The sequence below is a fragment of the Amphiura filiformis genome, chromosome 20, assembly GCF_039555335.1.
Source record: "Amphiura filiformis chromosome 20, Afil_fr2py, whole genome shotgun sequence".
NCBI lineage: Eukaryota > Metazoa > Echinodermata > Ophiuroidea > Amphilepidida > Amphiuridae > Amphiura > Amphiura filiformis.
Genome location: NC_092647.1, coordinates 23645661 through 23672873, shown reverse-complemented (window position 1 = coordinate 23672873; position 27213 = coordinate 23645661). Strand labels below are relative to the sequence as shown.

The 27213-nt window shown below is 34.4% G+C and overlaps 1 protein-coding gene across 1 annotated transcript in view; it reads left to right on the top strand.

Annotated features, from left to right (window-relative positions):
* LOC140142888 (uncharacterized) overlaps positions 1-19449 on the top strand; it is a 63995-nt gene extending 44546 nt beyond the window's left edge. Inside the window, exons 15-17 of the mRNA XM_072164908.1 lie at positions 12234-12617; positions 13932-14027; positions 18191-19449. Coding sequence (XP_072021009.1) covers positions 12234-12617; positions 13932-14027; positions 18191-18331 — 621 coding nt within the window. The 3' untranslated portion in view covers positions 18332-19449. The remainder of the gene's footprint in view (positions 1-12233; positions 12618-13931; positions 14028-18190) is intronic.
* The last annotated feature ends 7764 nt before the right edge of the window (positions 19450-27213 follow it).

Genomic DNA, 27213 nt, shown 5'->3' with positions numbered 1-27213 from the left:
AAGAATTCTGGGGAAATTAAAAAAAAATCTTGGGAATTTCAAAGAATTCTAGATAATTTCAAGGAATTATGGGGGAATATCAAAGAATTTTGTAGCATTTCAAAGAATTCATTAGCACATACTTGAAAGAATTCAAAATTATATGAGAAGAAATTTTAAATGTTTTCACCTTCTAATGGTCTTTATGGCATTATAGGACTACTATTTGAATTATTGTTCTTTCTTTTTTCCTGTAAAAGTGGAACATTTCACATGTTCTTAACTGCTGGACTTCATTCAATTAGAATAAAACCTTTTGTAATTCTTACTTCTGTGGTTTGTAGATGTCAATTCAATACCATTCAGTACCAACTGTTATATTATTTTAATATAGAACCATCTTCAATTCATGATAGACTTCAAATGATTATGAATTTTATTCAACATTTAATGAACTGAGCTCAGAAATCAACAAGGCTTTTAAAGACATGAAATGCACCTTAAAATGAACTTGAATGAGTACCCTCTAAGCATTGCAGCCTCATTGAATGATCCATTATAAATCATTTGCCCTCACCAGCATCCGTTTTAACTTCCACTAGCTATTTTCTTACTAACAACCTGTCTGTATTTTTTGCATTAGATTTTGTTGACTCACTCTCACCCATTTCAAATCATGTCCATTCACCTTTCCCAAACCATGCATCTGCGTTCGATGTCGTCTACATCCGAAAACAAAATTTTATAATAAGGGATGGGGTATGAACGATTGGACAGTATTTATTGTGGGACATTAGAGCACATCAGACCCGGGCATCAGACATATCAAATTGCATTCTGAATACGAAGAATGTCCTTCTGATATCAAATAATTTTGATTTTTTGAAATTCGCAATGTAATACACATTTTATGGCAAATTATTGAAAAATTGATATTTTTGATATTTAACAGTACCGACTACTCGAGTAAACTTTATAAATCTGATAATTTATACTTAAAGTGTATGTAGGTGGGATAACAAGCAGATGATCAATTGAAAATGTTGACCTTTTCGTATTGAAGATATGGATTTTTTTCCAAAACACCAAAAAATGATGTCTTTTGGGAAAAAATCCATATCTTCAATATGAAAGGTAAAATTTTTCAATAGATCGTCGGCTTTTTCTCCTAGCTACATACACTTTAAGAATATATCATTAGATTTCTAAAATTTACTTGAGGACTTGTTATAATATCAAAATGTGAAAAATATCAAATTTTAATAATTTGTCATAAAATTTGTATTATATCGTGAATTTCAAAAATGAAAATTATTTGATATCAGAAAGACATTCTTTGTATTCAGAATGCAATTCGATATGTCTGATGTGCTCTCATGTCCCACAAAAAATACAGTCGAAATGCTTAAAACGCTCATTCCAGATCCCTTAAATTTTTTTGAAAAATTTTGTCAACTTCTTTGGTCATAATTATTTGTAAAATTGAAATCAGCATGAGAAATGCTCGCGAATGGATACAAACCTTTCTAGTGAATATCAAATGATTCTTGAATAAGCTTTAATTTTCTGTGAGAAAATTTTTATGAATTTGAGAGAGTTGGTCTGTCAGATGAAGTAAGCTTAATAATATATAGGTATAGATGTAAGAAGTTAATGCAACTTAATACTACTTGGTTGAGGACTGTTTTAGGGTATAATGAACTGCTTGTGAATATTTTGGTTAAATAATGAAGAAGGAGGCGGCCTATATGCTTCACCCTTGCAGGGCGTATGTACATTATTTTATGAAAATGAAATTTATTTATATATAAAAGCAGAGACATTTGTTGTGAAAGTGAGAGAATAAGATGGAAAGATGCAACAGTTTGAGGTCTGGACACACCCTTTATAATCTTGATGTATTTCTAAGAATGTTTCATAGGATTTCTCCTTGAAGATAAGCCATTTTTGCTTGGTTTTTTTTTGTTTGCATATTGTTTAACTTGGGTTCTGATGATTCAAATGGCTAATTTGCAAAACTTTTAATTAAAACCCAAATTCCTGATGCTCTGAATTCATTGCTTGATTCTTAGGCACTCATGCTCATATAATCTCCTAATCAGTCTTCAAAATTGCCGGAAATTTAAGATATTTTCTAGCATTTATATCTGAGCCTTTAGATATTTTTGAAAGATTCAATGTAGGGAAAAGTGCTGAAGATTAAGAAAATATAAATCCCAAATTCAGTATTAAATTAAAGTGAGTAGGCCTAATGTAAATGGCAGCTGCCAGTGATTCCCCATTCTGAAATATATATGTTTTCAACAAGACGTCATATCATGAGACCAACTTCCATGAATAAAAATTTCTTAATAAGGGTATATTATTAATTTCTTTTTATTGTAATTATGGCCATGTGGGCTTTTATGTTGAGGAGTGGTGTGGGTCTGATCATTGGGTTTTATTGGTTATTTTGTCAACATAAGGATTCTTCAAAGAAAATACATCCATTAAGGGTATAGTAATACCTCCTGCCTGAAAGATTGTAATGGTGCTGAAAATAGTGTGATTTAATCTGATCCATTCTGGACCAAAGTCAGAATGTCAAAATTGAATATTTCCCCACTAACTTGTTCAGTACCTAATCTTACTGATGTCGAACCCACCCCAAGTCTCTGGTATAGGCCTACTCAGTGGCTCCGGAACTGGGGGCTTGGGGAGAAAGGGGGGGCAATAATTTTGGTGGCTATAGGCAAATACCACAGACCCCCCCATGACTTGCACCAGGCAGCATTGGGTTGCGCATAAGTTATGAACAGTGGCGGCGCCACGGGGGGGGGGGGGCATGGGGGGCAAATCCCCCCCAGTCAGAACTCTTGGCCCCCCTGCCCCCCCCCCCCCCAGAAAAAGCCCAAAATTACGAAAATTTCCACTTTTTACGGTAATTTTAAGCAAACTTTGTTGATTTTGCCCCCCCTGAAATTCACTTTTCCCCCCTTATGCACACCAAAAAAATAAAAATTTCCTGGCGCCGCCACTGGTTATGAACTTTTTCAAAAATGTCCATTTTCTTATGCTTTTATAGTATAAGAAAGTTTAACTTACGTCTCACAACCTTTTATATCAGAGCTTAGGTAGCTTTTATGTTTTTGCTCCTTATTTTTGCCTATCTGATTTTCATTATTGGGCTATTCCAATTGAAATCCACACTACCCCTGTGGAAAATTTTGGAAATACCTTCCACAGGGGAGTAAGTTTTTCAAATGTATGGTCAGAGTAAATCATTGTGAAACCCCTACTACCCTGTATTATGGTTTTGCCTATATCTTCCACAACAGTACTGGAGTGAGTATTTCAAATGGAAGTTACCCAATTGTCTATTCTATTCAAAACTTATGCCCCCTCTGTGGAAGATTTTAGCTAAATCTTCCACAGGGGTTGTGCAGATTTTAGATGTAATAGCCTATTGTCATCTTTGGTCTGAGTGGCCGAGATTGTGTCATTGGACTAATTGGAAAGTGGTAGTCAATTTGTCGGTTTATATATAAACTACTTCGGATGAAAGGTTGATGTTATTTCATATTGGTATAAAGAAGAATGATATAAATATAGCTTAAAAGTAAAGCATTCACTGTCATGTTGTCTGTCTCAGCCAGACATAGTCAATTAATGGGTTTAAGGCTATCCGGAGATATGGAGGTTTCCTTGATGAAAGAAGCAAGTAGGAGGATCAATCGATCCTAATTCAGATTATTAATTTTGATAGTTTCGGAATAAGATATAGTTAATCAAATGTGGGAACTGCAAACAGGAAAGCTATCATTTAAAAGCCAAAATTGTTAAAATTGTTAGGATAGGATAAAATAAAGTTGTTGAAACCCACTCTGAGACTAATATCCCTTATGTTAAGGGATCTAAAATGAGCGTTTATTGCGTTTCGACAGTATTTTTTGTAGGACATGAGAGCACCTCGACCTATCGAATTGCATTCTGAATACGAAGCATGTCTTTCTGATATCAAATAATTTTCATTTTTTGAAAATCGCAATATAATACAAATTTGATGACAAATTATAAAAAATTGATATTTTTCAAATTTTGATATATAACAGTCCTCGGTAAATTATATAAATCTAATGATATATTCTTAAAGTGTATGTAGCAGGAGGAAAAGTCGACGGTCAATTGAAAATTTTGACCTTTCATATTGAAGATATGGATTTTTTCCCAAAAGACCTATTTTTTTGGTGTTTTGGGAAAAAAAATCCATATCTTCAATACAAAAGGTCAAAATTTTCAATTGATCGTCGGCTTTCATCCCACCTACATACACTTTAAGTATAAATCATCAGATTTATAAAGTTTACTTCAAGTACTGTTAAATATCAAAATATCAATTTTAATGATTTGCCATAAAATGTATTAAATTGCAATTTCAAAATTGAAAATTATTGATATCAGAATGACATTCTTCGATTCAGAATGCAATTCGATATGTCTGATGTGCTCTGATGTCCCAAAATAAATACTGTCCAAACGCTTCATACCCCATCCCTTAAAGGATGCATACGTTTTTGGCCTTGGTATAGAAATGATATCAGAGATCAATGCTTAAATGTAAGCCACACTCAATGTTGTATCTTAACATTCAATGGATCAATGTTAGACAAGAAATCATTGGATTGGTTTTAAAAGCATTTGTATTTACCGTAAAAGTGGTAATTTTCGCGAGTGTAATTTTTTTGTGCTTTGCCGATTTTGGATTATACTTTGCTTGTTTTTAAATTTGCAATTTTAAGGTTTCTTACGTAGACCTATACGTAAAAGGACATGTTTGTGCAATTTTATTTTCGCGGTAACTGTGTTGAGCACAAAATGTGCAAAAAATTAATGTTCCGCGAAAATTTCCTCTATAGGTTTGAAGTCTGAAGATCCAGATCATTTGTAACGAAACAGAAATGATGTAGACACGTTATTAGTTAAGTTAACCCAATTCTACTGGTGTGTTTGTGTGCATTATGATTGCTATAAGTTTAAAGCCTCAAAGGATTTGTAAAGTTTGCTCTCCGAGCAATGGTTGAACAATTTTGAAATGGAGAGTTAAGATGCAAAACACGATGAATATCTAATGGCTGCCTTATGCTATTTTCGTATTAATATTTTTATGTAAAGAGATACCTCTGTAATCTATTATTTAAAATTAACATGAGGCAGCACATGATGTATCACAGCGTTTTGCAGTTGAACTCATCAGATTTCTCTGGACAATGAATTCACAGCTGCATTATCATGTACCAAATACCAAGCCGATCCTGCATGGTTGTGAAGATTATTCTAAATGTAGGTTGGTCAGGGTACTGAGGCTCTCTATACAGAGTCCACACTTCCTAAATGGTGGTATCGGTTCTGAATTTTTTGCTCTGTTGTCAATGGCTTTCTGTAGGTTATTAAAGGGGTTCTGAGAGATTTCTTTGGAAAATCAAATCAGAAAATTTTGCTTTATTTTGATAGATTGAATGCTCAGAGAACCTACCAAGCAGTAATTTAGCAGACAAAATCTGTCAAATCTTTTGTGAATCTTTCAATGCCATTTTCTCTTCTTCACTGATGGTGTACTCAACGAAATGTGTTGCACTCAATAAACAGTCTTGCTTGTGTAAAACAGAAAATTAAATTAAAACAAACTTGCAGGCACTATTTTTGCTAGAGTATCATTGATCATATGTAATTATAATAATAATAGTACATATTTATTAAGCACTTAAGTATAAACTGTACAAGAACAGCACACATTAAAACATGAAAATGAAAAAAAAATTATACAGATAAGCAGTAAGGTAGACTTACTCTGTAATCATGATAATTAAACACACTGTAATAATCCACCATCACAAGCAAAAACACAAGCTGTGTCCTTTCTTGGGAGGCAGTGTTTATTCGCCTAAGTCTGAAAAACAGGAAAAGCAAAGTAAGTGCAAGGAAACTATATATCAAATACTGCTTTTTTACGTGGGAGCCAGCTATTTTTGTGAATTTGTTTAAACAGTCTGTATCCAAAGTAAAACAAAGTACCGTATATGCTAGCAATTAACCCTTTCCACACGATGTCGTCTGCAAAAAAACTAAGTTGCAAATTTTTTCTAAAAAGTGAAAAAATTTCAGAATTGAACATTTTCATGAGCATATTTGGATGGAACCAGCATGCAAAATACATTCAAATGAGTACAAACAAGCCTAGTGTTGATTCAGTGGTTCTTGAAATATTGATATTTGAAGAAAATATTTCAAATTTTTTTATGATGAAGCATTTGAGACCATAGTATGATCAGCAAACAAAAGCATTATTAAGCAGCTTACCAAAAATTTTACATTTTCATGACCATATTTGGAATCAGCGTGAAAAATGCATTCACATGAGTAGCCTAGTATTGGTTCAGTGGTTCTTGAGATATTGATATTTTGATAAAAATAGTTCAAAACTTTTTATTTTGAAGTCTATGTGCTCCTATGGTCAGCATACAAAGCGCTATTTAAAGTAGATACAGCCTACTTACATGGGAGGACAGTAATTACTACAATTGAAGGTAATACAGCACTGCATGCATTTGTGAGAATAATTGCTAAGAGAAATACAACTTTAATTAAGACTTACAGTTCCTATTTACTTTTCTTATTGCCTCTTTCCATTTATGGTCATACATCTATCAAAATTTTTTTTTTTTTTTTTTTTGTAATAGTCCTAAACGCTACCCAGGGAGTGATGCTGTACTAATTGCTTATTATTTTCAGCTGATATTTGGTTTTATGTGTAAATAGGATAGTTTCTCTCTACAGAGCTTTACAGATTATCATTATGGAGATTGAAATTGATCGGAACGAAATCGCAAGTTGCTGATAAATTGCAGTGTTGAACCAATTACGGATAAAAGCTTTTAGAAGTATTGTATTCTTGTCTTGTGTTTCAAATAAGTATTATGTGATTTCTTTAATATGTTTGAAATTCTATCGGGTTTTTTTTCTTCTTTAAAAAAAAAAATTTCACAAGTTGTTTTCAATAATATTTGTTTATTATGCTAACCATATTATTCTATTCTATTTCAGATACAAGATCTTGTATTTCCCTCAAGTGGAAAAAAATACTTATCTGTTTCTTAATTACCTATTAAATATGTGCTATTATCTGAAATAATATTACTGTTTTCTTGGTTTATAAATATGTAAATTTATATGTTAAAATATTTATATGTAAAAATATTCATAAAAAAAAGACAGACAGTAAATTGTTAATTTGCGGAGTTTATTTTTTAATAGATTTGTTGTTGTTATTATTGTTTTGTTTTGTTTGTATTGTGTGTGACCACAGGTCCAATATCTGTGGTTGCAGCTTGAAATATCACTCCAGAACATATACTGTTTTTAAAGGAAGGTGGCCTGATATAATTATATGGAAAATGGAATTCTTTAAAAGTTATGTATACCATAAAATTTTGTCTCATTCAATTTCAAGCATTCATGCAAAACATGTAAATGTTACTAATTCCTTATAGAATTACTGACAATATATACAGCAAAATACTGATAGTCTGCAGTGTTCTTATTAGTGATAATCATGTAATGTATGATGTCAGATGATATTTTTGTCATATTGAAATTAGGCATTCCAAATTGGTATATTGCCGAAAATATCATCAAAAAACTGTTGAATTAGTCTCAACTGTCGTATACAACACTTGAGACTAATTCAGTAGTTTTTATGATATCTTTGAAATACACCGATTTAATTGGAATTCTCGCTATTAGCAATAAAGAGCGCGCCAGCCAGGTTTGCGATGTAATCGTGATGTATCATGGGAAAAGGTCGACATCAAGTCCGCAATACTGAATATTACCATGCTATTACATAGGAACACGTGACAATATTTTTTAGTTTGTCAATATAACGGTATTACACGCAAATCGATAGAGAAAAAATTAATTGTGCACATTTCAAATCACATTATTAAGTATTATTGAGTATCGATTCGCGTGTAACACCTTTATTTTGACAAACTAAAAAATATTGTCACATGTTCCTATGTAATAGCATGGTAATATTCAGATTAGCGGACTTGATGTCGACCTTTTTCCATGATACATCACGATTACATCGCAAACCGCTGGCGGCGCCCTTATTGCGAATAGCGAGAATTGTTTTCATTTGATATCAAAATCTTCATTTTGATCGGGTAAAGTGGGGGATGAGGCTGTCAATTGAGTTACCTACCTTTAAGTAGATTAATTGTGTAATAAATAAGGACAAAATACTGTAAGTGGTCAGTGTGATGTGGGTGAGATGGATCATAAAATCAGCTTTGGACATCTCTAATGGCTGCAGGCCTGCCATATATTGCACTGGGACTGTATAACATGATTTGCACAAATTGCCAAGTTTAATGAAGCAGCATCTATTAATCATGCAGCTCACTTGTATTAATCCATCTGTCGTTTCTTCTTTTTTTCTTTTTTCTTAGCTGGGGGGTTTTCAACCCCGAGCTAGGTACTGTTTTGCTATCCGATCTTTCTTCTTTCCTTCTTCTTCTTTCTGGCAATAAATTTCAAAATGCTTCTCCTCCTACATGTTACACCCTACAATTACGTAACTTGCACATATGTATTGGCTATATCCAGCGCCCATAGGGTCTAAACAGAATTGGGGTCATTAAGGGGGAATTTCCTGTATTTAACCAAATACCTCCAAAATGCTTCTTCTGCCACATATTATATAGTACAATGATGTCATTTGCATATATGCATCGGCTATACCCCACGCCTAGAACTTGCATACAGAATTGGGGTCAAAGGTCATTAAAGGGGCAAAATCTTACAATTGCATTATCTGGACATCTGTAAGGGGTATGGGGCTCAAACTCGGTGACAACAAATCTCATGACCAGGGGAACAATTTGCAGGTCAGGTCAAAGGTCATGCAGAGGTCAAATTTTAGAAATGAATTTCCTGGACATCTGTAAGGGGTACGGGCTCAGACTTGGTGACAACTTAATGATCAGGGGGACATTTTGGAACACTTTGCAGGAGTCAGGTCAAAGGTTATCTGGGGTCAAATTTTATAATTTCATTTTCTGGATATCTGTAAGGGTCCAAACTTTGTGACAACATATCTCATGATCAGGGAACATTTTGCAGGGGTCAGGTCAAAGGTCATGCAGAGGTCAAATATTATAAATGTATTTTCTGGATATCTGTAAGGAATACGGGACTCAAACTCGGTGACAACAAACCTCATGACCAGGGGAACATTTTTGGAACATTTTGCAGGGGTCAGATACCTCCACAACACCAACACGCCCCAGCTAGGTTTGTGGTCTATGACCACCATTTGCCACTAGTTGATCTTGTGTTATAGCTTATTTCCTTCCTGATTTTTATTTTGAATGGACTCAACCTACATATTCTACACATCCTAATTCCTCTCTTTGGTTACCATTATGTGACCCAATCTGATCCACTCAGGCCAAAGTCGGACATTTTGAAAATTGAGTTACTTTCAGTACTAACTTGCTCAGTACATACAATTACTGATGCTGAATTCCCAGGTCTCTTGAATACTTAGTGGAACCTTTTATGTGTCCGGTTTCTTATGTTTTTTAATGTTTTTTCTACTCACTTTTTGCCTATATCTCAGTTTCATTATTGCTGACATTATCCTGATTGGACCAGATCTGGTCACATATACAAGAGTGTGGGTTATGACAGCCGATTTTACTTTCTGGAGTCATGCCTTTAGCCCGACTATATATATATCCTCATCGTACAAAAAAACAACAACAAAAAAAACAAGTGGGGGGCAATTTTGCATGGTCAGGAAGATATTCGTGTATCTCAAAAAAAGCAAAAATGTGGTCTATATTTGCAAAAGTATGAGGTATGTCTTTTAATAGGATATTGCAATTGCTTAAATTGCAATTGTTTAGAGTATAAAAACAAGCATTTATTACTTGTTGAGGATGTGATTGTACACAAAAGAAAAATACTTGCTTTGGTTCCTTTTGAAAACTGGTGTACGCAGCTCAGATGACATACAAGTTGAAATACATGTATCTCCAGAATTTGAGATAATTTGAGATAGACTAAAGTTTGAACAATTTGAGATACAGGGGAAAGCTTTTTTTTTAATTTTTGTTCATGATGGTAGTTTATTATTTTTTTAATTACTGCTGCAATATTAAGGAGTTCAAGGGTAGTATGTATCATGTATTCAAAAACGCTGGATAACTAGCCTCGCTTTCAAGTTCAGAATAAAATGGAACTGAGGCTGCTATTTAGAACCTGTCACCTTCAAGTGCAAAGCATGTCACCCAAAGTTGATTGTTATGTTGCTACACCTTTCTTCTGTACATATTCACTAATTATTGTGCTTGTCCTTTTCTTTTCTTTTTTCTTCTTTTCTTTTCACCGGCCTCCACTTTTCTGTAATTTACCCCATTATTGTGAAGATTCTGAACGACAAAGTGGACTTCAATGCCAAGGTGTCGAGTAAGATAGGTTCATTGGAAAATGCTAAACACACTCCTGGTGGTGGCAGAGTTAAGGTATCAGTGGCAAATCTAGAGTATGTTTACCAACAGGTTCAGCATGACCTTGTTGGTAAATATTGATGATTTTTATAGTTTGTTTACTGTGAGATGGAAGATGACCAAGATATTCAGAAACAAGGATGTCAAGAGTTATTTTTCTATATTATTTCTTAAAGCACACAGCCCCTCCAAAAAAACCAAAAAAAAACCAAAAAAAAGCAAGCAAAGAGTTTGTTTTTTCACACCCAAATGACCCTTATCTTCATAATCAGGTAAAATATTTTTACTATACACAAGAATACAAACACTTTTGTATTGAGCTTAAATTATGCAGAAGTATATTTAATCCCTTCAAACAAGGGAATAAGAAAGCAAAAGTGAAGAAGACTCTTAGGTTTTCTTTAGCACATTCTGTATCCTTTTGGACACTGAGTCATAAGGTTATAGGTCAATATAAGGTCATTAATCAAAAATGTTCAAACAGTGAACAGACTATAATATGTCAGACCAGGACAAAAATATGATTGGTTCCATGCTAAAAGATTGTTTTGAAAATTTGGCCACTTTGAAACTATAAGTAAACTACTATATAGGTAAACAAATTTTCCAGTTGAAACTTTTTTTGCAGAAGATGACAAAACTTGATGGTCACTTATGTTTTTGTATTACTTTTCTCAGGAACCAAACATATTATAGCCTGGTCTGAACCATAGATTTATTCTCTTCTAAGTGGGAATTTTAGAGATATTTTGATTATTTTTTTTAGTGTAGCTTTTTGGAAGCTTCATTTCAATCACTGAACAAAAATCTTTGTTTACTTCTATTAATTTAACTTACTGTTAAAATTGTACATTCATTTTCAAAAGTGCTCGGGCTTTAAGGGGGCTTCACCCCTTAAACACCCATGAGGGGCTCTGCCCATTCAAAGCCCGCTAGGGGTTTCACGCCACCTCCACTTTCAACCACACCACTTTCAAATTCATTCAAACAGGCCTGTTTCAATCACTGAACAACATTTTGTTTTAAAGTTTTATTTGAGCAGTGAAAACAGAGAACTTTTATTAACAGAAGAAGAACAAATCATATAAACCAAAACGTCATTGAAATTGAAATTTTGAATTGAAAACAGAGAATTTACTTAGACAGGAGAAGAACAGAGAAAAATTCTACTGTGTTTTTCCACCATATCAGAAACACTAATATATTTTCATGTATTAATTTTGCACTCCTGTCTGATGTATGCCGGGGATACGGATGTATGCCCTCCGCAATTGAAGCATACATGATTTTGTGTCTTTCTTCCATAGTGTGAGGGTGCTCTTACTTTGGGCTTTAGAGCACTCAGACTTCAGAGAAGGAACATAATCAGTAACCATGGTAACTGCTAATATGAGGAGATCAGCTTAAAGTATTCATAATCTATAGCAATTTATCATATCTTTGACATTTTCAGAATCATGTGGAGCTGAATCACCCATTTTTAACCAAATAATATGTTATTAATGCAATTTTGTTTATCAAAATGATACCCAAAGTTTGGAAAAGTTATAAACATGTTCTTTTTTGGATTTAGATTCACAAAAATGGTATTACATGTGATGAAACTTGAACATGATTTCATGACTACACATGAATTTACATTTTTGAGTAAATAAAGCAAACCAAATAAATGTTTGTATGCCACAAATTTCATTTATACAGATTGAAAATCGTAAATTAGACTTCAAAGACAAAGCTGCTCCGAAAATCGGATCAAAAGATAAGATGGACTACAAACCAGGAGGCGGTAACGTCAAAATCCGCAGCGAGAAAATCGACTTCAAGGACAAGGCGGCCTCCAAAGTCGGTTCAAAGGATAAAATTAACCATAAACCAGGCGGTGGGAATGTGAAGATCACAGAGGCCAAGGTGGATTTTAAGGCTAAAGCATCCTCTAAAGTTGGGTCCCGGGATAACATCAAGCACAAGGCAGGAGGAGGGCAGGTGGAAATACTAGATGAGAAGCTGGATTTTAAGGAGAAGGCTCAACCTAAAGTCGGTTCTAAGGATAATATTGATCACAAAGCCGGTGGAGGTGATGTTGAGGTGGGTGGTATTTCCTGAGTTGCTTTGCCTGTCTTACAGTGCCCTGATTGGTTAATTACATGCATATAATTATCTGAGTAACCAATCACAATAGAGCTTTCAGATCTGTTGACAGTTTTAGCTTAATCCCTTTAGCCCTCTTTTGGGGCGGAAGTTAAATCTTTGGAGAAAATGCCCAAGGATAATGCAAAGATTAACTATTTTTTATACAATGTGGGAAATGTGTATAATTCCAAAAGCAGTACCGTAACAGTATCGAACAAGAATGGAGAGGAAAACGTATGTTAAAGCAGTTATTTGTTTGTTTGTATGTTTCTTCTTCACCCTCCACTCTTATGTGTATAACAACTGTTACTGAATTTCTTTTTAGTATAGTAACAAATGAATGTGAAATTAAACATACATGGAAAATACTTCTATAAATGAATTTAGGACTAATCTATGAATGAAAAGTTTCTTCAAAGTCTCTTTATATTTTCTAATCTGAATTTGTGCTATCCTATGTCAAATAGTTAAACACAGCTCTCTTCTATAAGTGAATAGTAATCTTATATGGTTATTATATTGTTTTTTTCTTTCTGCATAGTGCCAAATAATAGGTTATTACAAATCATCCCTATCTAATCCATAAAGCAGAGATGCCATTTTTCCGTATTTATACGGAAATTCCATGTTTTGTTGTTGTTGTAAATTTGCCCAAAATGTCCATGTTTTTTGGTAAATTACGGTAATTAAAAAAAAAATATTTCCCCCAACTTTCCCCCACTAAAGTGCCCTCTCCACACTGGTGTCAAAGTTGCAGACGACAAGTTCCAAATTTTTTTTTAAAATTCAAAAAATTTCAAAATTGTATATTTTCATGACCATATTTGGAATCAGCATGAAAAATGCATTAAAATGAGTACAAACAAGCCTAGTATTGGTTCAGTGGTTCTTGGGATAACACTTGGAAATTTTGAGAAAATATCCAAAAACTTGTACTTTTTATGTTGACGCCTATGGCCAGCATGAAGAGTTTAGCCTAGCACCACCACGGCACTGTAAAAAATGTAACAACACCCTCTGTAGTTGGAATAATACTAAGGGATGGATGCAAATGCTATTCGTCAGTATGGTGTATCATAACTATATGAAAGATGTATTATCTTTTGAATAAATAAAAGCTATTTCATAATAATTCAAATTCATATTTTCCAATTAAAGTAAATCAACTAAATAAAGTTTTATTTTTGTATTTTTATTGTTCCTTTTTGCCACCCTGTTACCTAATGACCCGTTCTATATAAACATGCACGCCCTCTTACAAACGCGTAGATATTGGACGAGAAGCCTCACTTCCGTGAGACCGCTGCAAGCAAGTGCGGGACTCTAGATAATATCGACCATAAACCCGGTGGTGGTAATGTACAGGTAGGTCATGATTGATTGATTGATTAGTCAGTTGATTATCTGATTGATTGGTCAGACACGCTTCATTACATTCAGTGACCCCGCACCTCTAACTAAAATTTATATAACCATTATTTGTAGTTTGTGGTAAATCATCTTTGTTAGATGAGAACTTATCATTTTAACCATAATTTTAAATCTCAAATGTATAAATTTTAACACTAATTACACATTTACTATTTTTAAGGACTGAATATAAAAAGGAGTGAAGAAAATAACTTTTTTTCATGATAATTTTCTTAAACAAGTCTTGGATTTCGGGTATATCAAATACTGATTTCACATAAAAGTTTTAAGTTTAAGATAATGACAAAACTGAATTCATAAATAAGCATGGCCAAAGGAGGATATGCATGATACAAAATTCCACAATATCCTCTTCTACCACCCAAAAAGTGTCCTCTGTAAAATTTTATTCTCTCATGGCAGTCTCTTTTTTTGCTGCACAATTCGATTTTTTATACTGCTGTTCTGTTGGTATCTGTAAGAATTTCAATATGCCTTCTGATTTTATTGGTTTTTAATATACAATTTTGCACAATCGCTGAACAAATTTGTTACCCTTTTTTCAACATAATTTTTGCAACTTGCTATATTTTTCTGTGCAATTTTATACAAACTTTTATAGCTATTTTGTCTGCACAATTATATTTTTTTTCTTGTGCAATTGTAAGTTGTTCTGCTTAAATCATATCATTAGGTTTTTGATGAAATTCTGTTGTCTGATTACAATACCAGACCTACACAGAACATCTTCATGTTTCTCAAAAATTATGAGTAGGCCTATATAGTGTTCTAAAGGTGCAGTGCAGTGCTGTGTTTTTGGTGTTTTACAGTGTTTGAGTGAGTTTTGAGTGTGTCTTTGTTGCAGTGGCATAGCCAAGAGGTGGCAAAGGGGGCAGCTTCCCCCTGTAAGTGTCTGGTGCCCCTCTAACACCCCCTTCCATTTGATGCATTTGGCCTTTTTTGTACTTTTTAGCATATTTTAAACCATTTTCATCAAAGTTTACCTCCCTTGAATGTTGCCTTGTCCCCTCTTTGCCCACCCTCTGAAAAAGTGCTGGCTACACCACTGCTTTGTTGCTGTTGAATTTGTCTGATTTGTGTTTAGAACTAAAATTACATTAGCTATTAATTTATTTAATTAAGCTATGAATGGCCAAATTAGAATAGCATTTGAATGTTATTTGTTAAGCTGTAGTAGTTGATTACATATCATAATTATTCTATATATAAGAAAACAAAGTCTTAAACATATGTGGTTAGGTGCATACAATGTAGTTGACTACTGCAGACCTGATTAAAATTTTCTCCACAAAACATTTGTTTTTCAGCTACACATTGTTTTAAAAATAACTTTGTTAATATTCACACCACCCAACAAGGTGGTTGGCAAAAAAAACAACTGTTTTAACCGCAAATGTGGTTAACATTTAAACCATATATGCAGTTACTCCCCATTCCAGAGAAATACAGCACTAATTTTTTTTTATTAAACAGATATTATCCTGTTTTGCCAAATAAAACATAGCTAAATCCTATCCCTTTAGTTAGTCCTCACTGGCAATAAATTTTTATATTTTTGCAATTTGAGGGAAAATGGTCCAAAAACATGCGATTTTGCATGTTTTCTTACAATTGTAGTCACAAAATTGTAAGACTTGGATAAGAGTTAGCTCATAAATTTAATATAACATGTTATTTTTGCTAATTGGTTATGAAAAAGATTGGAAAATGTGTTTTCCAAAAATTAGAATCCATAACTTGAAATTAGTCTTTGTTCAAGTCTTTGGGCTTGATTGTCACAGAATACGAACAAGGTCGAAAACACCCTAAAAATGCATGTTTTTGGCCCTTATTTCCAAAAAATTGACCAAATGTTAAAACTTTACTTTCATTGCCAGTTAGGACTAACTAAAGGATTAGGATTAAGCTATGTTACATTTGGCAAAACAGGATAATATTTTTTTAATCCAAAAAAATTAGTGCTGTATTTTTCTGGAATGGGGAGTACTACGGTATTATGCACCTAACCACTGTAACCACATAATTTTATAAAGTGTTTGCTGTGATACATGTAGATTAAAGCTGCAATACATAGGTTTAATCATAGTGTGTATATAACTAACATTTTGTTTTTACTACATCGTGTACATTGAAAATGGAAGACTGGGATGTGCAGTCACATTTGAACTTCATTTTTAAACCGCCCAGATTTTGTTTTTGTTTTACTTTTACATAAAGACCACATTTAAAAAATAATTTTGATCATATATCTCATTGATAGACCTAATTCCTCTCTAAGTTGAACAGAAATTCGTTTTTGCTATGACCCCAAAACTTTTCAAGTCTCACATGAATGACCCTCTTATTTAAGGATTAATTCATCCTTGTGTCAGCACATCCTTTTTAAAGAGATTTTTTAAGTCAATCCTTCAACAAAAGACCCCCAGTTTTAAATCACTGGCTGCACATCCCTTTCACATGGGCTATTCTGGTTGATATCCATACACCCCCATGGAAGACATGACCTTAATCTCCCACACAAGGGGTGTAAATTTCAAACTGAATGGCTGACTCATTTTGAAATGTACACCCCCTTTGTGAGGGATATGGCATGTATGGATGTCAGCTGGAATAACCCATTCAAAGAGGGGGGGGTACTCACAAAGTAAAGGCATACAGGGATGTGCCGCATCAACAGGTAGGTTTTCACAAAATATCCCTTGACATGAGTCATAAGTTCTGAATACAAAATCCTTAGACATGGGTGTCATTTTTATTGAAAATTGTCCATGTTGATGTGCAAAAAGCATGTTACTTTACTTTTTTCAACTTAAATCCTCAGATATGAGTCCCTATTTTTTGAAAATCCTTGGATATGGGTCCCTATTTTCAGAAAATCCTTAGAGTGGGTCCCTATTTTTGTTAAAACTACCCTTGGAAATGGAGGGCTTGGCCGCTCAAGCCTCATATCCCTGTCAAAAAACAATCAAAGTAAAACCCCTGGCTTTGCCCTTCCCCAGAACAAAAAGAACTTCACTTCCAATGATCATAGAATGAATCCAGACATTGAAGATTTGGCATTAGATATTTACAGGGTATCTGATGAGGTAAACTTTTAAAAAAATTGGGACCTTTTAGCTTAATGATGATTAACGCAAAAAAATTTAATTTTGCATTTGCATTATTTACTTTGCACATCTGAAAAAGAATGGCACACTTATCTTTGCATGTGTGTTTTCAAATATGCTACAGGCAGACAGGCCCGTACGCAGGATTTCATTTGGGGTGCTGATTTTGAAAAAGTGGACCTTTTTCCAAGGGGGGGAGGCAATTTTGTGAAAAGTGGACCAAATTTGGACCTTTTTTGTCCAAAAAAGCGTAAAACCCCCCATTTTTTTGCTTGCTACGCTCGCAAATTCTCAAATTTTGGGACCTTTTGAACACTTTTCCAGATTTGGGGGGGGGGGTACCCCGCACCCTCCGCACCCCCCTGCGTACGGGCCTGCAGGCAGATATAGTCTGAAGTGTCATTAGTCCGAAATCCTAACACTAAACTTCACCCTAACCTAAGCTCTAATCCTAACCATGACCCTAAACATACTACCAATGACTCTAATCTAAACTCTGATCCTATAACCCTAGCCTAACCCAAACCCTACCCTGACATTTATAAAGTGTGCCACAACAAGCCCTGCGTTTCAGTGGCATCCTCATCGTTTTCACCATATTATCCGGTGTTTAAAGGCCGCTATAAATATCTGGAAAACACATTAAGTTGGGAACTGTACAAAGTTTGGTGGTATAATTGGGTTGTCCTTGAAAGTTTGCCTGGTCAACTGGATCCCCCTTTAAAGGTTTTTAGATTGTAATTATTTGTATAGTTGGACTGTAAAGAAATAATACTGAACTGAACCTAACTGAACCTTGTCCCTAACCCTAATCCTAACCTCAGATGCACTAAATCCTAACTATGGACTAATGACCCTTTGAACTAATGCCCTGTTCCAGTCTGAATTAGTCTAATCTAGCCTAGCTTAAGTAACTTTACCCTATAGGTAATACACCTGCTTATAGTACTACCTTCTAAAACAATCTCTCTTATCACTTTTTTGTCAAAGATTCAAGATGATAAACTAACATTCCGCGAGGAAGCGTCACCACGAACAGATGCGGGTCAACTGCAAACTCCAGAAGAAGAAGCAGAAGAAGAAGGAACCCAAGAAGAAGAGAGCATCGAAGCAGGGGAGACACCATCTTGAGGCTACGCCAGGAGAGTTCCAATAATCTTGCAGACTAGCCAAGTCTCCTATTGTTGGTATCACTCCAATGTACATTACATTATAATAACAAAAGAGAACAACTCGTCTTGCAAGTGTGAAAAAGTCAAAACATCAGTAGCTGCTCTACGTTACTTTATTTTTGATAATTTATGACAAAGTCGTTAAAAACATATTTTATGTTAATTTAATAGGCGAGTGGTTCTTGAGATAGGTATGTTGGTGATTGGGTAACCCATATCAACTAACTCAAGAGTCACTGACCTAAAAGATTGCCAACTTGATAAAGGATAAAAAGAAATTACTTGAAGGCAGCTATGGTGTTTGTGACTTTCTGACGCTCAGCAGCTGTCGAATTATGGTTCTTCTTAACTAGATGTTGTATATGAATATTTAAACAACTTGTTCCTAATTTTTTGTGTGGATGTTGTTTTGTATAAATCTGAATAATTGAAATGAAGAATAGCCAGAATGATTAATAATGAATTGTGATGAAAGTGATGTTTTGAAAGTAAAATTACACAGCAGGATTCCTAGTGACCAGGTCATGGGCTGCTGAAGTACCCATGGTGCATCAAACCAAGTCTTCTCCTTTAGAAGGATATGTTTGGAAAAGGGTCTGTCAAGACTCAGAAGTAAACAAAATTTACAGGGTACCTGAGGTACTACAAGTAGCTCAATGTGTATCTAAGGAATCTAGCTGTGTATGCTAATAACAAAGACTATAAGCTAAAAAGTGTCTCAAACAAAAATTGCCAAAATTTGTTATCGGAAATAATGTATTCACCAAGATCATTTTTGTATACAACAGTTCAGATTGTCAGCTAAAGTTGATTGGGGATACAATAAATCAGTTTATAAATGAATATATGGTTGGAAAAGTATTTTTTGCCCGGTGGGTTCAGTCTTCACTGACAATGTGTACGCATGATGGTTCCAATTAGGGGTACTTTCAAGAAATGTCCGCGGAATTTTCGAGGACAAAATTGTTCGCGATTGTCCAAATTAGGGGGGTTTTGGAGCAAAATTGTCCTTGAAATGAAAAATAGGGTATATTTCTAGGACTTTTGTCCGTGTTTTACCGCCACAGTTTTCGTTATTGTCCTCATTTCCCGTGAAATAGGGGTAAAAATTCAAAAGCGCCTTAAATGGTAAAAATAGGGTATTTATTTCAAAAAATGTCCTTGATTCCTTGTGATAAGGGGGTGAAATGAAAATGCGTCCTCAAAATGATAAAAATAGGGGAGGTATTTGGGGCAAATTTTCCTTGATTATCGCATAAAATAGGGGGGTAAAATTGCTGCAAATGTCCTCGATTCCCAGTGAAATAGGGGTCATTTTCAAATCCTGGAACGGTCATACGTCCTACCTTTAAATACAAACTGAACCCACCAGGATTTTTTGATTACAGAAGAGCATTTTTTGTTTGGGACACACTGTAGCATTATCTGCAGACACAGGGATACAGAATCAAATGTGGAGCAGAAAAAAAGATGTTAGTGTCTAATGCCTAACGTGGGCTATTCCATTTAAAATACCCTACCCCTGTGGAAGATGTTAGCAATATCTTCCACAGGGGGGAGTATAGATATCAAATGGATTTAACACATTAAACAGTTCCATTTGAATTTCATACGCCCTCTGCGAAAGATTCAACTTAAATTTTCCACAGAAGGAGTGTGAAGGAGTTTTAAATAGAGTTAGTTAATAATGTGATAATTCCATTTGAAAGTTATGCTCCCTCTAGTGAAACATATTTCCAAAATGTTGGACAGGGGGAGTGTGGGCTATAAATGGATTAGCCCAGTGAGTGAACATCACTTAACATTTGCCTTAAGAAGAGAACTAGCAAGGTAATTGCAGCAAGTTGCATCAATGAATTGTGAAACGTAACATGGTTATTTAAGCGTGAAGTTTTGCCATGTTTTTTAGAGATGTAATTGGAAGGTAGTTTCCTGCAAACTCAAAAAGCAAAATCCAAAGTTTGGCATAGTACAGTTGACTTTTTTCCTTTTCCCACCATTTGGTATCTTCAATTGGATGATCTTTTTATGGTTCTAGGAAAGGTCACAATAGAGGGCATGCTTTAGATTGGAAGAAAACTAAAATGTAGTGCCCCTCATCTCTGTTCAGTCATTATTTTCCTGCTCACCTATAACATTAATGTGTTATGCCATCAGGTGATGTAGTGAGTATGCTGTAATCTGCACCACACATGCATCTAACATGGAAAAGGAAGAAATATTAAGCAATTGAGTGGTTCCTACGTGTCAGTGAAGAACCGTTTCATTTATGTGAACTTGAAGATGCGCTTTTTTTCCTCTGCAAAAGTGGAACTATAGTGGTTGCTGTCAATATGAAGTTAATAAGTTTACCGTGGTGTGGCTAACATGTTGACCTCTGAAACTTACTTCTCTGTTGTTTCAGAGTTGCCGCTTAGGCCCTAGACGCTTTGCAGCTTATACACCGGACTTTACGGTATATTTTAAAGGAGACACTTCCAGTTACATTTCTAGTACAAACTTGTTGAATCTATTCAGTGATAAAACCATAGATATAGTAGACATTATTATATCAAATTATAATAGTTATTTCGCTGTTTTATCTTTGTGTGGTTACATTAATTATTATAATATTATACAATTATGGTAATTAATATCATGAATATGTATGTCCCAGTGCCATTAGATCATGTTTATGTAGCACACAAAAGACTGCTTGCTACTAAAGATCACAATCATTAAATATGCAAATTGAACTAATTATTATCTCTATCATTTCATTCCAAATATGTATTTTAAAAACTTTTTGACCTATCTTGTACATTGTATGGTTATTAATAGGTGCTTTTCTGAACTGTGTATAACTGTAAAATCATGTGCATGATTTTTTTAAAAGCCTGAATATAATTTAGTAGTTTAAATAACGATATGATTGATCTACTCAGTCAGATTCAAGGTGTGGCTAAATCAATAGAAGAGTGGTTGGTAGAGCAACGGACCCGTAAGCCAAAGGTCCTAGATTCAAATTAATTTTTGCTTAAATATGAAATAAACATTGTGGACTTGATAAATAGTGCTTTAAAAGTTCAATTTAATCATCCAGAGTGTGTACTTTTATGTTTTTTTAACGAAAAAATTTGGGTAACTTTTTAAAGGGCGATTTTTGTTGAAGTTTATGCAAATGGGTAGATTTGATCAAGTCACATCGAGCTTATCCATTTATAGACCATACTCCCCCTGTTTGAAATATCCGCCACAGGGGGAGGATGAATTTCAAATGGAATTTAACATTAACCAACTCTATTTGAAACCTACCCTCCCTCTGTGGAAGATTCAGATTAAATCTATATCAGATGGGTGTATGAAGTTCAAATGGAGCCGCCTAGTGTGTTCATTCCATTGAAATTCATACTCCACCTGTGGAAGATATTTCAAGCATCTTTTCAAGCATCTTCCACAGAGGTAATGTAGATCTCAAATGGAATAGCCCGTAGAGTTATGGTGAATGATATTTGAATGTTGATGTTCATGCATGCTGCAGTATCAAGTCAGTGTCCACATTGTGTCTTCTATTTTGGAAAAAAAAATGATAAAAGATATATGTGTATGCTTAATATGCTAAGTATGTGGCTAGATATAGTACAGTTGCAGCATATGCAGAGGTCAGAGAGTCCGGACTCGGCCATGGTTGTACTTTAATTAGGGAGGATCGTATATACGTACCTGCAAAATCAGGCAGACTTTAATGGCAAGTGTGTGCTATGTAATTAATGCGTTGTAGTGATACATGCACAAACCCTCAACCTTGAAGGCTCCACTATTGTTCATTTTCTGGCGTTTGCCTGAAGTACACTCTTTTTGGTCCACACTGTGACAATTCAATATGGGTGGTTACCATAGTATATATGTGCACAGGAATTAATATTTTAAGTCCAGACTCTCTCTCTATATATCTAGAATAGAACAATTTGTGGGCTCTGCATGATCACCTTGGGTTTGGTATTAGCACAAAAGGTGCCATTATGAACTTCCAAAAAGAATCTTTAATGTGAAAAGTTTAGGTTTTGTTTTTGTGTGTGTGTTGTAACAATATGCACATCTGTGTGATAGTTATACACTTTGGAAATGGCCTATTTGATTCCCCATTCTTAACCCTTAACCGGTATAAGAAATGAAAAAAAATCTATTGAAAATAATAAAAAGCAGTACTCTCTTTCTATATAACAAATTGGAAGTAGATTTATGTAATTGATGTACTTTGACCGAAAACTTGATGTACATGTACATGCATGTTAACCATATATTCAACATGCATTCATATCATTATATTTGTAGATAGCATGCAAATTCATTACACAAGAAAATTATATGTATCATTATCTTAGTATAAGAAAGCTTATTGACTTTGAAATTACATATCTCATACTCCGCAACTTGTAGTTACCCCTAGACAGAGAATCACCAAACTTGGACTAAAATGTGCGATATTTGTCTGCCCTCAAAGAGGATCATTTATTCACCAATAATAATTCCACATAAATGCACTAATTGAAGTACTGATCGATCATTTACATCATATAACTTGATACATATATAAGGACATAGCCACGAAACACACCAAATATATATTGAAACCTGAGTAACCGTACCCATAGACACAACCTCCTGGTAAAAAGGCCAACCTACCAATGGAGGCTAATGTAACCCAAGATTATAAGATAATATATTGAGACCTGAGTAACCGTATCCATAGACACATCCTTCCGTAAAAGGCCAACCTACCGATGAAGGCCCGGATGAAGGCTAATATTAGGACCAGAATAAACGTACCTTAATCACTACTTCCTGGTAAACATACCACTGAAAGCTAATTAATTGTATATAATTATTATGACCTGAGTAAAATCGGAGAGCAAACCATACCCATAGCCACTACTTCCTGGTAAACCTACCACTGAAAGCTAATTAACTGTACATAATAAAATAACATTAAATAAGAACATAACATAACATAACATTTATCAAGTTAATCTAATAATAAATATGTGGTCATATGATCAGAATTGATATAATTAACATGATTAAGAAATAGTATAAAGAAATAAACCGCCTTTAAATGAAGAATTTTTCAAGCTATGGGCTGGGTGGGTGGGGAAAATCATCTCGATCCGCTCTGAGCAATTGCAGACAAAAAGTGAGGATTCAAATGAACCCGCAAGCAACGTCACAGTGCACAAACAAAAAGGAGAGCGCCCATTGGATGAACGAAGAGGCAGATTGGCAATGAAATCAATACCATAACAATGGGCTCAAATCATTCTCTGCTGAGGTAAATTGGTTCTATTTAGACAAGCTAAATATAACCGTATTACCCCTAGACAGAGAATCACCAAACTTGGACTAAAATGTGCGATATTTGTCTGCCCTCAAAGAGGATCATTTATTCACCAATAATAATTCCACATAAATGCACTAATTGAAGTACTGATCGATCATTTACATCATATAACTTGATACATATATAAGGACATAGCCACGAAACACACCAAATATATATTGAAACCTGAGTAACCGTACCCATAGACACAACCTCCTGGTAAAAAGGCCAACCTACCAATGGAGGCTAATTTAACCCAAGATTATAAGATAATATATTGAGACCTGAGTAACCGTACCCATAGACACATCCTTCCGGTAAAAAGGCCAACCTACCGATGAAGGCCCGGATGAAGGCTAATATTAGGACCAGAATAAACGTACCCTTAATCACTACTTCCTGGTAAACATACCACTGAAAGCTAATTAATTGTATATAATTATTATGACCTGAGTAAAATCGGAGAGCAAACCATACCCATAGCCACTACTTCCTGGTAAACCTACCACTGAAAGCTAATTAACTGTACATAATAAAATAACATTAAATAAGAACATAACATAACATAACATTTATCAAGTTAATCTAATAATAAATATGTGGTCATATGATCAGAATTGATATAATTAACATGATTAAGAAATAGTATAAAGAAATAAACCGCCAAACAAGTTTCTTTGCAAAAGAAACTTGCTATTCCCACCCGTGAGAGCTAGAGGGGGGAGGCGGTATATAGCATGTTAATGTTAGTAGCCTCACCAGTTTGGTGTTAGGCCTAACAACTGATTTTTGATTTTTAAAAGATAATAAAGTATTAACGAACTAACTTCAGTAACATATCAACATATGTGTTTTGAGTGTATTCAGCATGATCAGATAATTGACATCTCTGTAATAAAGTTTCTCGACGGACTAACCCGTATTCTTTCCTACAAGTAGTTGTTACAACGAACTATTAATAATATTTATAAACCTCGGGATTCACTTCATTTTAATCCTGCTGATGGTAAAGGTGCCTGCATCTCAACAGATGCAGCACATTTTGGTACCATTATTTAAATAACCATTAAAAGCTTAAATGTCGGTATTCGAATCTAAATAATGTTACTAATGAAGACTATGCCACATTAATGTTGCCCTATTGTGGAAATATCAACTATAATAAACTTGACAAAGCCATATATGCATTTAATACAAGCAACTCAGAATTAAAATATTAACAATTAAACTACATTGTTATCATGAATGCTCACTTTAGCACGCTTAATGAAATAAAGGCTTTTACATGTACAATTGATGAGCCTCAAAGGATAAAAGTATTTAAAAACTATACAATAGTCTTAACCATGAATATCATGCCTCATTATTTGCTTGTAGAATTATACGCTATACTTCAAGAAATCCTGGAAACACATTGTTGTATAAATGGATACAGTTTTGTAGTCATAACAGGAATATACATAATAAACAATAAATCTTACCAAACAAAAACATTGTAATCATGTTGATGGGAAAAGAGCACGCATCTCAACAAGTGCAGCACATTTGGTATGCTTAATGAAATAAAGCATACAACAGTTATTTTTAAAAAGCCTCACAATATAAAAGTATTAAAACACTTTTCAATAATCTTCACCATGAAGATCATGCCTCGTTATTTTTGATATGTTTGTTGAAATGACTATTCACATTCACTATACTTCACGAAATTCTAGAAACACACTGTGTAATAGATATAGCTATAATAACATGAATATACGCCATTTATAATAAAATATTACCAATTCACTACGTTATATGTTACAAGAGCATGCATCTCAACACTAGTGCAGCGCATTTTGGCATGCTTATACTAAATTAAGTATTCCACCATTATTTTACAGACAAACAAACATATTTCAAGATTTAGAGACTCAGACTTATGCTAACAATGAAAACAGAGATAACTTATTTTTTGTTTTTGTTGACCCATTAAACATTCTCTATTTTGCACGCAGTTCTGAAGACGCACTTTGTATATAACAGAAGTTATAACCATTGGTAGCATAAGAGTAGGTATTTCAAAATTAGTATACTTTGAACACTCAATGTATTGTTACTATTTTACAGGTTTTAAACTACACTTATATATTTGAATTCATGAAATCTTCCGATCTTGTTATTTTCATACATAAGACACATTAAATTGAACATATTAAGCTTAATAATACTTAATAGTAAGTATCAAATACCGTAATTGTTGAGTTATCAATATTTGAGGTGACTGCTGCGCTATTATTGATTCACCTGATATTCAAAAATGCATTAACTCAAATTTGGTAGTTCACTGTTCTCAATATAAAATCCAGAAATACACAGTAATTGTCCTTACAAGAAAATGTTCGAATATTATTAGCTCCCTGATTAGCTCACATTCCTCATGCGCAGTTGAGTTCATTTCTTCTTCAGTCTACATAGGCCTATTTAGGCGAGATGAGCACGTCCAAATACAGACCTTTGTAAGTATATAATAACATTATCATTTTGTTCGCAGTTATCAGCTGTGATGCGACAAATTGTAAGATGATAACCATAACGCATACACCTTTAACAGCTTTTAGCTCGCTTTTCCTTCATCGCTTAGTAACCATGGTAACAGATTACTTGTTATTTAGGCCAGAGATGTGCACAACGTGTATAATTATCATTGTCCATCTGTTGACAATTAGCTGTGATTTGTGTCGAATTTAAGTTGATAAACCCTTCAGCTCGCTTTTCTTCATTGGCTTACTACCAATCCTACCTACTGAAGTTATTATGTAGGCGAGATGAGCACATCAATTACATAAAATTGTCAAGTTTTAGGATCGGTGCCGCCACTTCGGCATCTTTTTCAGGAATATTTTGAATTGCACCATTATCATGATTATCTTTATCATTACTGTTAGTGTTATTAACACTATTTACAAATGTGTTTCTACTTGGTTGTTCACTTTCGTATTTACTGGATTTTGTACCTGTCCTTCCCTTATCCGCTGAAAGTCCATCCCTAATTGTTGGGGGTCCACCGCTGTGATGATGGTTGTTGTTGAAAACCTGATGCATGTAGTTGCCTTGGTGTTTGGTTTTGCACATTTTCAGGTTGAATTGGCTGTATTTCTTGTTGCCGACCCTGTTGTGAAACGGTAAGTTTGGGTCAGGGTGTTGTTGTTGTGGCTGTTGGGAGGGAACCGTGGAATCATTTACTCGCCGCCGCGCTTGAATTTTAATGCTGCTGGTTTTCAAGATTCGCTGTTGCTGAGCAAATTGCCCATGAACACCTGGTCCGCTCCCAAATTCATGCCTCTTCCAGATATTGTTTGTGGACGTCCAATTACACCTCGATTTCAACGATTTCCATCTCTGGATATTTGTCGCAAATTAAAGTTGGACCGTGTCAAATTATCCAATTGTAATACCAAAACTGATGAGTTGTAGATTCATAAATTCTACATCCTGTATCTCGA